This window comes from Bos taurus, chromosome 6 (genome assembly GCF_002263795.3).
Source record: "Bos taurus isolate L1 Dominette 01449 registration number 42190680 breed Hereford chromosome 6, ARS-UCD2.0, whole genome shotgun sequence".
Classification (NCBI taxonomy): Eukaryota; Metazoa; Chordata; class Mammalia; order Artiodactyla; family Bovidae; genus Bos; species Bos taurus.
This window is the reverse complement of record NC_037333.1, coordinates 101,649,409-101,662,298: the sequence shown is the minus strand read 5'-3', so window position 1 is coordinate 101,662,298 and position 12,890 is coordinate 101,649,409. Positions and strand designations below refer to the sequence as shown.

Here is a 12,890-nt window from a genome sequence, read left to right as displayed (position 1 = left end):
TCTTATTACTTACAAGGATAGACCGTGGCAAATCCAAAGATATAAATGGTTCAATCGTCATTTTCACAAACTCTGGACCAAAGAAATTCTGTGAATCATAGAAGAGGAATCAATAGTTATTATCACTTATTCTAGCTCTTCCCTTGAAAGGAAAATAATGTAATAATAATAATAATATAAATAATAAAAAATTAAAAAATAACATAAATAAAAATATAATAAATAATCAAATAATAATAGCAAACTACATGTAAGGTCATCATATTAGAACTAGAGATCTGAAACAAATGTATAACTTTTGATAAAGAAGTACAGCAGAATTATAATCATTTTTCAAAAATAGACAATCAGAAATTTGGTAGGCTCAAAGATATAATACTTAATGTATAAACTGGAAGTGCAATTAAAAACCAGTTTCATTGTTGTTCTGTTTCAATGTTGAATACTCTGCCATGTTTATAAGGTAAAAATATGTCAGTTTCAAAGAAAAAAAGAATAAGGCTGAAATGTGCCTTACACTGTAAATATTAATTTTATCAGCTTCGAATCCTACGAGAGATGTAAAATATAAAGCCTGGGTTTATACCGTTTTACATAAATAAAGGTTTTCATGTTTTGGACTCCAGGTAGACCCAAACTCTCTCTCTCAAAAAAACCACCAGTCTCATTTATTGAATATAGGGTTATCAAGTTCATATAAGGATTTGGTTTCTATTGCTAATGTGAAAAGTAATTGAATAGAATCTTATTATTTCAGAGAGTGATATTCAATTTGTCCTAAAACAAGTCTTCTAGTGGCCCACATCTGCTTTGTGACTACAAAAGACACATTCACCTGTAACCAAGTTCTCACAACCCTGTACTCTAATTAGTAGCAATTAGGGACGTTATACCTGGAGAAGGAAACGGCAACCCACTCCAGTATTCTTGCCTAGAAATCCCATGGACAGAGGATACCGGTGGGCTACAGTCCATGGGTCCCAAAAGAGTCGGACATGACTGAGTGACTTAGCATGCAGGCAGGCTTATTATAGGTGTCACGGTCTCTGCTCTGCACTGCTGCCTCTACTACGAAAACAGTATCTCGGGAGCTAGGAGAAGTAGAGTCCACACTCTGCATTTACTGCTTTTCAATCTACTCTTTCCCTTTATGTCTTGTACATCCAGGGGTTTCTGCCTAGAGAGAAGAATTGTTTGAAAAGATAACTTAAAACAGTTAGACTTCAATGGGGGAGTAGGATTCAGAATAGACTGAAACATGACATCCAAAGGGGAAGAAAAGTAGAATGAACACAGGGCTAATCTTGAGGCCTAAGGCAGGTGGTCTACGTGTTTGTGTGTGTGTGCACTTGCGGGGAGCGAGCTCCGCCTCTGGCAAAGGTCATGAGGAAGGAGGCTTGGAATACGCAAGGCGGGATCAAGCCTCAGGAGTCTCCCTGGAAATTCTCGAGCAATCTACCCCCAAAACCAGAGTCTGCGTACTTTCTGCTTTGTGCTTTCACCTACACCTCTGACTTTACGGGGGGCTGTCCCCCACTACCTCTCTGAAAAAAGTTAGCTTACAGCTCCAGTTAATAATTCCTGGGTGTGACAGTGTTTAACCTACAAACTCCTTTGGAAATCCTCTAGCCTGCCTGAATAGGTTTTTCCGGCCTCATGTGATTGTTCAGAGCCTCCCAACTGTGAGAGGCAGGAGATGTTCTAAACTGTTTAAACACAGATTCTTTTGAGTAGTTAAAAGATTGATTAGAAATTGTATTGGTGAAGGGATTTTCACTTGTTGGGCCAATGTTTGCTGCTAAGTTTCCATATCCCTTACCTGCTGTGTCCCTGGCAGTGTATTGATTAATATAATTGGTGTAAATAGTAGCTTTAATGTTTGTAACCTGGGACCCTTGAGTTAATTCTTTTTCTTGTTATAGCCCACCACACCTTTGCTCTGTAGGAATGCAACTTTATCTAATGCTTTTGGAGGGTGGCTCCTGACCAATCACCTTTAGAGAAAAATAAGTTTTCTGAAGAAAAGGTCTTAAAATGTTAACAGGCCTCCGGGCCAGAAGATGATGCAAATCACCTGAGCTTTTGCATATGATAAGTTTGCAGGAAGAAAGCCTGGTTTGCTGCAAGACTCTACCCCTTCCCCCATTATCCTCTATGCATAACTTAAGGTATAAAAACTACTTTGGAAAATAAAGTGCGGGCCTTGTTCACCGAAACTTGGTCTCACCATGTCGTTCTTTCTCTTACCTTCTGGCTGAATTATTCAGCCTCTTTTCTACACTGAATTTCCTCACTGAGCTATCCTTATTTCAACCGCTTTTCTCCACTAAATTTCCTCACTGAGCTATCCTCATTCTATTACTCTTTATATCCTTAATTAACATTTAATTAAGCAATTGTCGCCTGATCTTTGCCTACGCCGTCTCTCCTTCGAATACCCTGGATCAGCCGGGGCTGGTCCCCGGCATGCACTCTTGTGCACTTCATAAATATACGGAGATTTATTTTTGTTGGTTTCTTCTTTGCATCTTCTCTGTACAGTTCATTTGGTTACTTGATGTGGGAATTCTATCCAATCAATGGAGTGTCGAACATGTGACCCCATTCCACTTAGGTAAAAGTTTAACATTAAGCATTTGTTAATTTTCAGTGAACCAGCAGGACACATTTTAAATGGGAATAGAAACAGAGTAGAAGAAATGACAATGGTTTGCCATGTTAAAGACAGAATCTGATACAAATCAACTAAAGAAACTGAGTATGAACACTAAAATGTGCCTACACCAAAAATAATCTAGAAAAAATAAAAAGTTATGTTTTAGAAAAGAATATTAATTCAATTGTGAAATCGGTCCTCTGAGCACTAGAACTCTTTATCAGACTCAAAAATGTATCCTTCCTCCTTTATTTATTTGGCCACACTCTGCAGTTGAAGTGTGGAATCCCAATCACTGGACCGCTGGGGAATTTTCCCTTCCTGTTCATTTTTTTTTTTTAAGAAAAAATACTATGTGGTTCTTCAATGATCAGCAATTCAAATTCTTTAGTCACTGATGTAGTCTGTTGAAAAAAGTATGCTTTTTTTTTTTTTTTTTTAAATAGCCAGATAGCATTGCCTAAAAGGAAACACAAGTTTTTAGTGAGATGACACGTAACAGTGGTATACAATAAAGGTACAGAATATCATTTATGACTCCTTAATGTAACAAAATTCTGTATTAGTTCTCTGAAACTATGATTTAGGAAAAGATGTGTATATGTGTGTGCCCCTTTTGCTTTATGTGTGCCTTTAATTATTGGAAACCCATGCTATCCTGACTACTGCTTAATTTTGACAAATGTATTATTTATAATGATAAATTGATGAAGTCTTATGGAATTTCTTCCTTTTGGCTTAAAATAAATTGAGTTATATTTTATTGAAATCTAATAACTTTAAAACTGGAATCTGTCTTATAAATTACAACTTAATTCCACATTTTAAAAATTGGCACAGTGAGACAGACACAAAATGGTTTAAAAATATGCATAAAGACATCATATTAGAAATGAAATTATTAGAAATTGAATCCAAGTCTCTTAATTTGTAGTTCAGTGTAATTTTCACCATGCAACACTTTTCTTCTTAGAAAATTAGGAGGAAAATTTTGAATTCTGTCAATTTCAGGGTATATAAATTTGCTTTTAAGAAGACTGAAATAAGCAACAAAACCCAAAACGGAATAAGATAATATACTTTCTTAGCATAGGACTAGAAAGAAAAAAAAAATTGCTTTAGATTTTATCACTTTTACTATTATTTACTTTGCTTTTGAAGAATTATTCGTAAAGCAATAGTACAATGAGATATTGCCTCATCTATCAAATTGGTGATGATAAAAAAAAGAATGACACAATGAGAGTCAGTAAGAAAATGGTGAAACAGTCATGATCAGAGGAAACATAAACTGAAATTTTTAAAGTGCAATTTGACAAGGTATAAAAATGTCTAAAAAGGTGTTTGCCTTTGACTTGGCTATTCTACTTGGAGGAAGCTATCTGCAAAGGTTTAGCTATCAGGATGTTCATAGTAACTACAAATTAGAAGGATTTTAAATGTCCAATATCTGGAAAATGATTAAATAAATTATGGTACATGGTAAGTTCACATAGTAGAGTACCTCACAGCCCTTAACAATAATATTATAAAAGTTGTAAAATGTTCATGATATTTTATATGAAAAAAGACTATGTTCATTTTGAGCTTATGTTTTTAAAAATACAGAGGATATATGATGAAAGAAAAATAAACCAACTAAACACATAAAAGAAAACTCCCCCACAGATAACAAGATTTGTTCTTTCTTACTTTTTAATACAAGGATATGATACTTGGAGCTAATGCAGCCATCTTTTAACTATAAAGAGAATTACTGCCAAAATTCTGAGAATGGCAGAGCAGAAAGATGGAATGTACTTGATAGAATTCTTGAGCTTCTGAACCAACCTTGAACTCTCTATCTCTGATCTTCTTGGTTTGTGGGATAATAAATATTAAAAGGTAATCCACCACAATACTGAATAAAGCCAGTTGACTTAAGGATCACAAATATACTTTTAAAAATATACAGTTAAGATATTGTAAATCCATCTCATGTTATTGTAAAAATGAAACCATGAAAAGAGCTAAATATTTTAATGTCAACCAACAAGATATTTAACATCAAAGGAAACTTAAATATGAGATTCAGAATTATACAATTTTTTAAAGTACTTTGCATAACATTTCCCTATGAGACCAAGTTTAGATGCAGTTACAACTTACTGAGAATCAACTTACTCTTAGTTTCCTTTGGGTCATGGCTGTTTCTAGAGCTATTTCTCTTAAGGGATCCCTGGTGATATCAAGCATGGAAGCTTTGATGGTGTCCCCTGGATACAGGCTCAATCGAGACTGTCTAAGGGCCATTCTGGCTTGCAGCTGCATCATTTCTTCTTCTTGCCGTTTTAGCATGATCTCTTGATTAATTAAGTTGCCTTCAAGAGGTGTTTCATATTGTCTGCCATATAGAAAAGTGAAAAGTGGATTGAGAAAAAAACATATTAAGTCTAATCAAGAAAAAAATATCATGTTAAGCAAGGTATCAAGAACTTAGACAAATTTTATTTTTTCATTTCAAAAGAACCTTTGAAGTAACTCCTCAGTCCTATTTTTAATGTTTTAATATACTGTGATGTCTCATTTTCAGTGGGTAGATATATATCCTCTACCTCTTCTCTGAAATAGCTCAACATCTGAAACTGTTCCCGCTGTGGTTCTCTCAGATTGGGGCTGTTTTATCCTCATAATCCTGCACCAGTGGGCTTGGACATGAGACAGAGATTTCCTTGGACTTTTATTTCAGTTTCCAGATCATTACTGACTCCTCCTCCAAGAGCCTCCAGCTTCCTTGAATTGAAAGTGTTAGTTGCTCAGTCGCATCTGACTCTGACTGTAGCCTGCCAGGCTCTTCTGTCTATGGGATTTCCCAGGCAAGAATACTGGAGTGGGCTGCCATTTCCTTCTCCAGTGGATCTTCCCAACCCAGGCATCAAACCCAGGTCTCTTCCCTTTCCTTGAAATATGAGCTATGAAATCAAACCATTCACTGATCTGCTTTGCTCTAGATTTCATTCTGTTGGCCAACTCTTCTTTATGCATTACAGACTTAAGTGCCTGACGCAGTCTTCTCTAACACCACTGCTATCATCATTCATGGTGGTGTTAACAGAGATTGGGGAGTCTTACAACACCCTGGCTTCCTCCATCTCAGCCAGAATTCTGCTCCCATGGCAAGTCATGTTGGCTATAACAATAACTGTGCAGCCTCTAGAATGTCCTATTTCTATCTTCCAAAACCCTCTCCATCTAATCTCCTTGTTTTTTTCTAGCTCACTTCTTCTAACACCCTCCATCAAACCATTCATTGACTCTATCAGGAATTTTAGTTCACCGATTGGACCACTTCCTCTCTGTTAAAACTTACACTTTAAAAAATTTTTTACTTCCCATAAATGTGATATATTAATGCTTTAGGAATCTTGACTTAGAGTGTTTACACTTTTAATGTCATGTTAACTAATGGATTACTTTATGATCTGAAGTTAGAAATGTTTATCTTCTAGACCACACTGCTTTATCAGGTATTGGTATTACAAGTATTATGGTTCAGGGTACAACACAGTCTTCAGTAATTCATCTGATAGATGTCATTCCACTTATGTCATAAAACCAGTTAGTACTGGATAGGCCAAAAAGTTAGAGTTTTTCCATAAGATGTTAAATTTTCTATACCTGTTATACATTAATTCTATTAACCCCCTCTAGCCCTCACATTGCTTGAGTTGTACAGCCCATCATGAAAATCATTTCTTGGCATACGTCCTGAACTCTCACGAAACTGCAGAACCATGCTGACTGATCTCACTGGGTTCTCAGTGCTTCATGGTGATTCATTTTCTTAGAGAACTATTTCATATTTTTTTCCTTTTCTTTTTTTATCAAAGTTCTTTCAAAACTTCCTCCCTCATTCTCTCTCAACTGATGATTTCTCTTCAATTTTTTTGGTGAAATAAGAAGCAAACAGGAAACAACTTCCTTATCCTTCTACCACCAGACTTTCCAGATCGATGTTCTGATCTTTTCTGGTACAATGGATAGATCTCCTGCACACTTACATAGGCCTCAAGCCTCTATTGTACATGGGGTTCCAACCCTCTTCCCTATCCAGAGACTTCGCTCCTGCAGTTACCCTCTCACACGCATCATCCATCTTGTCCACTAGGTTATTCATGTCATACAAACATGCTGTACCATTTTCTACTTAGAACAAAAAAACTCTTCTTTGGTTCCATATCCCCTTTTAGATTCTATTTCATTTTTCTGCTGTCTTTTAGAGTAAGTTTCTTCAAAACTGTCTTTTAAATTTTATCTCCACTTCTTCTTGGACTCAGACCCATAGTTTGAGTCCTTAACAGTTCCCAAAACAGTCACAGAAAAGACTGCCTTCAGTGTAATCAAAGACAAAGGATAATTCTTAGTTTGCATCTTACTTGACCTCCAAGCACCTTATAGCATAGTTATTCAGTCATTAAACATCTGACTTCTGGGGCTTCCCTGCTGGCTCAGTGGTTAAGAATCCTCCTGCCAGTGCAGGAGACATGGGTTCGATTCCTGATGCAGGAAGATCTCACATACTATGGGGCCCCTAATCTCATGAGCCACAACTACTGAAACCCAAGCACCCAAGAGCCTGTGCTGTGCAACAAGAGAAGCCACTGCAATGAGAAGCCTGTGTACCACCACTAGAGAGCAGCCGCCTCCCCTCCAACCACTGCTGCAACTAGAGAGAAGCATGCACAGCCACGAAGACTCAGCACAGCCAAAAATAAATATTCACTGGCTCCTCCTTAGTCTTTTTTTCTGGATCTTCCTTCATTTCTAATTTCTTAATGTTAGACGGAGCGCCGAAGAATTGATGCTTTCAAATTGCATTGCTGGAGAAGAATCTTTAGAGTTCCTTACCAAGAAGATCAAACTAGTCAATCCTAAAGGAAATCAACCCTGAGTATTCATTGTAAGGACGGGTGTTGAAGCTGAAGCTTCAAAACATTGGCCACCTGATCTGAACAGCTGACTCAATGGAAAAGACCCTGATGCTGGGCAAGACTGAGAGCACGAGGAGAAGGGGGCAACAGAGGATGAGATGGTTGGATGGCATCACTGACTCAATGGACATGAGTTTGAGAAAACTCTGGGAGATGGTAAAGAACAAAGAAGCCTGGTGTGCTACAGTCCATGGGGTCACAAAGAATCAGACACAACTTAGCGACTGAACAATAACAACTTTAGACCACAATAGTGCTCAGACCTCCAGATTTTTCTAGTCTCCATATACAGGTCACACTTATCTGATCTCATGTAGTCACATGGCCTCAATTACCTTATATTTCCATAACTCCAGGCTCTCCCTTGAATTCTGATTCTACTTACCTGCTTAGGTGAGTGTTCGACTTGGATGTGTATATGCATCTTTAGCCTAAGATGTCTAAAACCAAACTCTTGATACTTGTTACTTATGTGCAACCTTCTCTCAATCATTCACTGGTTGCTTAGGACACAATCTGGAGTCATTCTTCATTCCTTACAAATCCAACATCTGAATGAGCAGCAAATCCTTAAGGGCATAACATTGAAGAAATCTATTTCCAACTCTTCTCTATTACTAACAAACTAGTCTGTGCTGTATGCATCTCAAATGGAGCACTGTAATCACCTCCAAACCAGTCTTTTACTTCTGTAATCTGTTTTTCACAGAACAGATCAGAGTAATCCCATTAAAATGTAAATATGATCATAGCTCTCTATGTCTCAACCATCCAATGGATTCCCATTATACTCAAAATAGTTAATCCTAATCCTAACCCTAACCCTTAGGAGATGCCTCCTCTGACCAGCCTACCTAAGTGAACTCGAACTTGGACATCATACCCTTGCAGTCTCTATCTCTTTAGCGTGGTTTATTTTTCTTCCAAGTACCATCACATTTTGATGGTGCATTACTTACTTTTTTTTTAGTGGTTTACCGAATATCTCTCAGCCCTATCACATCTCTGGAGGGAATTTTTTGGTCTTGTTCATGATCTCATTTCCCGTACATAGAAGTACCCTCTACAAGGTGAGTGAGCGAGTGAGTGAAGTCGCTCAATCGTGTCCGACTCTTTGCGACCCTGTGGACTGCAGCCTACCAGGCTCCTCCATCCATGGGATTCTCCAGACAAGAATACTGGAGTGGGTTGCCATTTCCTTCTCCAGGGGATCTTCCCGATCCAGGGATCAAAGCCGGGTCTCACGCACTGGAGGCAGACGCTTTAACCTCTGAGTCACCAGGGAAGACACTATTGAGCCAGTGATTGAACATGATTTTATGGCTCGCTCTCACTTAACGGGGGTCAAGGAAAACGATAAAACTTTGAATCTATACATTTTAACCAACACCTGTCATTTTCATCAAATATATTAGCCTTCTTGTTCAAATTCTTTTCTACCAGAGCAACAAACAGATAACAAAAGTGACTGATCATCATTTTGTGTCCCATCACAGTATCTGATTGCAACGTTTGAGAAGCAAAACAAAAACAAACAAAATATAGACAAAACACATGCAAACAAACAAGAAACTCACAAAACCTAGATGATTTAGGAACGGATAAACAAGTTCTTTCAAGACAAAAAAAGGTTACATCATTAAACAGATACGCATAGAAGCAGTAGGAATTGTACTATGTAAAACTGTACTTCAAAAGTTAACACAGAAAAAAAATTTAGAGATGCTCTTTGGAAAATAGCTTTGAATGTCTTTTTTTGGTCACTGAAAGACACTTTTGATAGTTCAAATCCAAAATTACTCAGTTTGATGGATCTGACTCATAACTTCCTGTTAATCTCCTCCCACCCACTATGATATAAATCAATAGCACTGTGTGGATCTCTTTTTCCATTTCATTCTAGATAAAGGAATGGAAATTTTTATAAAGAATTATGTAACATATCTAAATAGAGAACTATTTATAGATCTCACAAATACGTGACCTAAAGAACAAACAGAACCTCCTGATTGTGTACTGACATGTTAAAGATATTTTCAGAAGACTTTGTACACATACAGAAAACTCTGCACTTGAATAAGAAATTTAGACAATACCTCAGTTAATGTGTTTTTCCTTGGACAGATGGAAACATCATCAAGATGGTTGGGAGCAATATCAACAACCTCAGATATGCAGATGATATCACTCCAATGGCAGAAAGCAAAGAGGAACTAAAGAGCCTCTTGATGAGGGTGAAAGAGGAGAGTGAAAAAGTTGCCTTAAAATTCAACATTCAAAAACTAAGATCATGGCATCCTATCCCATTACTTCATGGCAAACAGATAGGGGAAAAGTGGAAAAATTTTCTTGGGCTCCAAAATCACTGCGGATGGTGACTGCAGCCATGGAATTAAAAGACGCTTGCTCCTTAGAAGAAAAGCTATGACAAACCTAGACAGCGTATTAAAAAGCAGAGACATCACTTTGCCAACAAAGTCAAAGCTATGTTTTTCCAGTAGTCATGTGACAGCTGGATCATAAAGAAGGCTGAGTGCCAAAAAATTGATGCTTTTGAACCGTGGACCCTTGAGAGTCCCTTGGACTTCAAGGAGATCAAATCATTCGATCCTAAAGGAAATCAACCCTGAATATTCACTGGAAGCTGCATGTTGATGTGAAGAGCCAACTCAGTGGAAAAGACCCCGATGCTAAGAAAGACTGAGGACAGGAGGAGAAGGGGGCAGCTGAGGGTGAGATGGCTGGATGGCATCACCGACTGTATGGACATGAGTTCAAGTGAACTCTGGGAGACAGTGAAGGACAAGGAAGCCTGGTGTGCTTAAGTCCGTGGGGTCTCAAAGAGTTGGACACAAGTTAGCGACTAAACAACAATAACAGTCAACTTCTCCTTGAAAGAAATATTTCTGTTTCACCTATATCTAATGCAGATGCTATGAGCATCAAGTTGTGTTTTTTAACATCTTAAAGTGTGAAATAAAAGCAGCTTATCACTAAATTATGATCTGATGAGCTAACACTTTAATGTTATTGTTTCCTAAAAAAAAACTGGAAACCGTCAAAACTAAGATTCTCTTATAATCCCCATGCTTTTGAGTTACCTTCTCAAGAAAACTGAAGTAAGTCTCACAAAATGATTTAACTTTGTTTGGAGGAATATGTTTTCTAAATAACTAGCAAACTGACTATAAAATCAATCAATTTTAACATATAATTCCAACAATTCTTCCATTGCTCTCTATTCCTTCTTTTGATTAAGCTAAGAAGGCATCATATTAACTGTAAGCTTTCTCTAAATTACAGATATAGAGAGGAGTGACTTCCTCAATTCAACACAGACCTTAGTGCAATTCAACATTTGCTTCTTATTGCTGGTCATCTCCAAACAGTTTTGCTTCTTTAACAAAACTATCTACTATCAAGCATAGATCTATCTTTGTCTCTAATCTCTTTGGTCAAAATTACCAAAATAGGCTCATTGCAATTACTATTCCCACAATGGGGTTATAGTAATATACAGTGCTATTATGTGAAGATTATATCACTTTAGGCAAATGAACACTGATTAGAACTTTCCTTATAGAAAGTATCACGGACATTTTAAAAAGGAACATGAGAAAAAGACATAAATTTCATAAAAACTGAAATATTACAGAATAATTTTAGTGCAATGTATGTAATTACTTGGAGTGTTAACCCTGGATAAACTGTCTGCTTTAATCACATGGGTAGGGTTACCTAGACTATTAACAGTTTATGGGTATGAAACATTTGCCTGCCAGAATTAGTCAGCTAAGGGGCAGGTTTTTGTTAATTTCCAAATGATACTTTAGTATATAATGGTACCTAAATCAAATGAACTGAAATATCAAATTTAAAAGTATTACTATAGTTTGGTAGTAAATTCTGAAGCAACTTCTGATTCTCTAATATTACACTATGAATTTCAAATTAATGCTTAACTTTAACAATATGCTTCTGTTCATGTAAGGGATCTGTGCACACATGAAGAAGACACACATTAATATATTCAGTACTGAGTGGACACATTTCACTTCAAAGTAAATCAACCCACAGTTATAATACCACAAGAATAACTGCTAGGGTTAATCTTATAAGTATGCTGAGTGTCTCAGTATGAAAATGAACTCTAAACAGTCCAAACTGGGCTTAAAAAAAAGTTTAAGTACAAGATAGCTTCTTTTAATTCAGGAAGATGTAGTGAAAACTTAACTTTTTATATAATAGATTTCACATGATAGGTTACTTAGTAGTAATCTACTAATTATTCATTAAACAAATAATACTGAAAGCCTACTTGTTGAGCCCATGTAACCTTTTGAAAAAAGCATTATTCTTTTAGAAATCAAAGTTTGTATCTTCTCATAGATGTTTAATGCTATACCTTTAGAACATCCATACTGTTAGTTATTTTATATTCATATTGGCAATTAAAAAAAATCAAGCACAAACTAAAATAATCAGGGCCAATTCTAATTTTAAAAGATTCCAATAACTCAAACAATTGTAACATTTTTTATATAATTGAATTTGCAAGAACTTAAAGAGGAGGGAAGAAAAGGAGAATGGAGAAAACAGAGGGAAGAGAATAATTAAAAAAATATTCTCCTTGATTCTAATGAAGAAAAAAACCACATGCAACTGGAAATATATTACCATTTTTTCATATTACATACCTTGGTCTCTGTGACTGGCCTTGACTTGGGGTTTCATCTACGCCTGGGAGACCACTGTTGGATTCAAATCTCTTTGAAGTTTCACTTTTTCTCACTAATTGTGAATGAAAAGGAATAGCACAAGTCATAAAAATATGAAATAATCTTATTTAAAACATAAGCACTCAGAAGACACATAAGATAATTTTTACAAATCATATTCACATAATCAAATTAATGATATAATGTCATTAAACTCTTCAGTGGCAGTCATTTTATTTTTGAAAACAATGAATTATGTTCTCTCATATTCTTGCCTGGAGAATCCCATGGACGGAGAAGCCTGGTAGGCTGCAGGCCATGGGGTCACAAAGAGTCGAACACAACTGAAGCAACTTAGCATTTGAAAATGACTATACTGCTGTTTGATGAAACTGCTATTAAGTTCCTATGGTGGTTTTAGTTACTAAATCATGTCTGGCTCCTGCGACCCCATGGACTATAGCCTGCCAGGCTCTTCTGTCCAAGGGATTCTCCAGGCAAGAATACTGGAGTGGGTTGCCATTTCCTTCTCCGGGGGATCTTCCT

At 36.6% G+C, this 12,890-nt stretch overlaps 1 protein-coding gene across 1 annotated transcript in view; it reads right to left on the bottom strand.

Annotated features, from left to right (window-relative positions):
- The window catches only part of PTPN13 (protein tyrosine phosphatase non-receptor type 13), a gene marked incomplete at its 3' end in the record, with an annotated part of 193,595 nt that overhangs the window by 62,734 nt on the left and 117,971 nt on the right, over nucleotides 1–12,890 (bottom strand). The window contains 3 exon segments of the mRNA NM_174590.3: nucleotides 14–88; nucleotides 4,820–5,039; nucleotides 12,324–12,417. Of these exon segments, the coding sequence (NP_777015.2) occupies nucleotides 14–88; nucleotides 4,820–5,039; nucleotides 12,324–12,417 (389 nt within the window).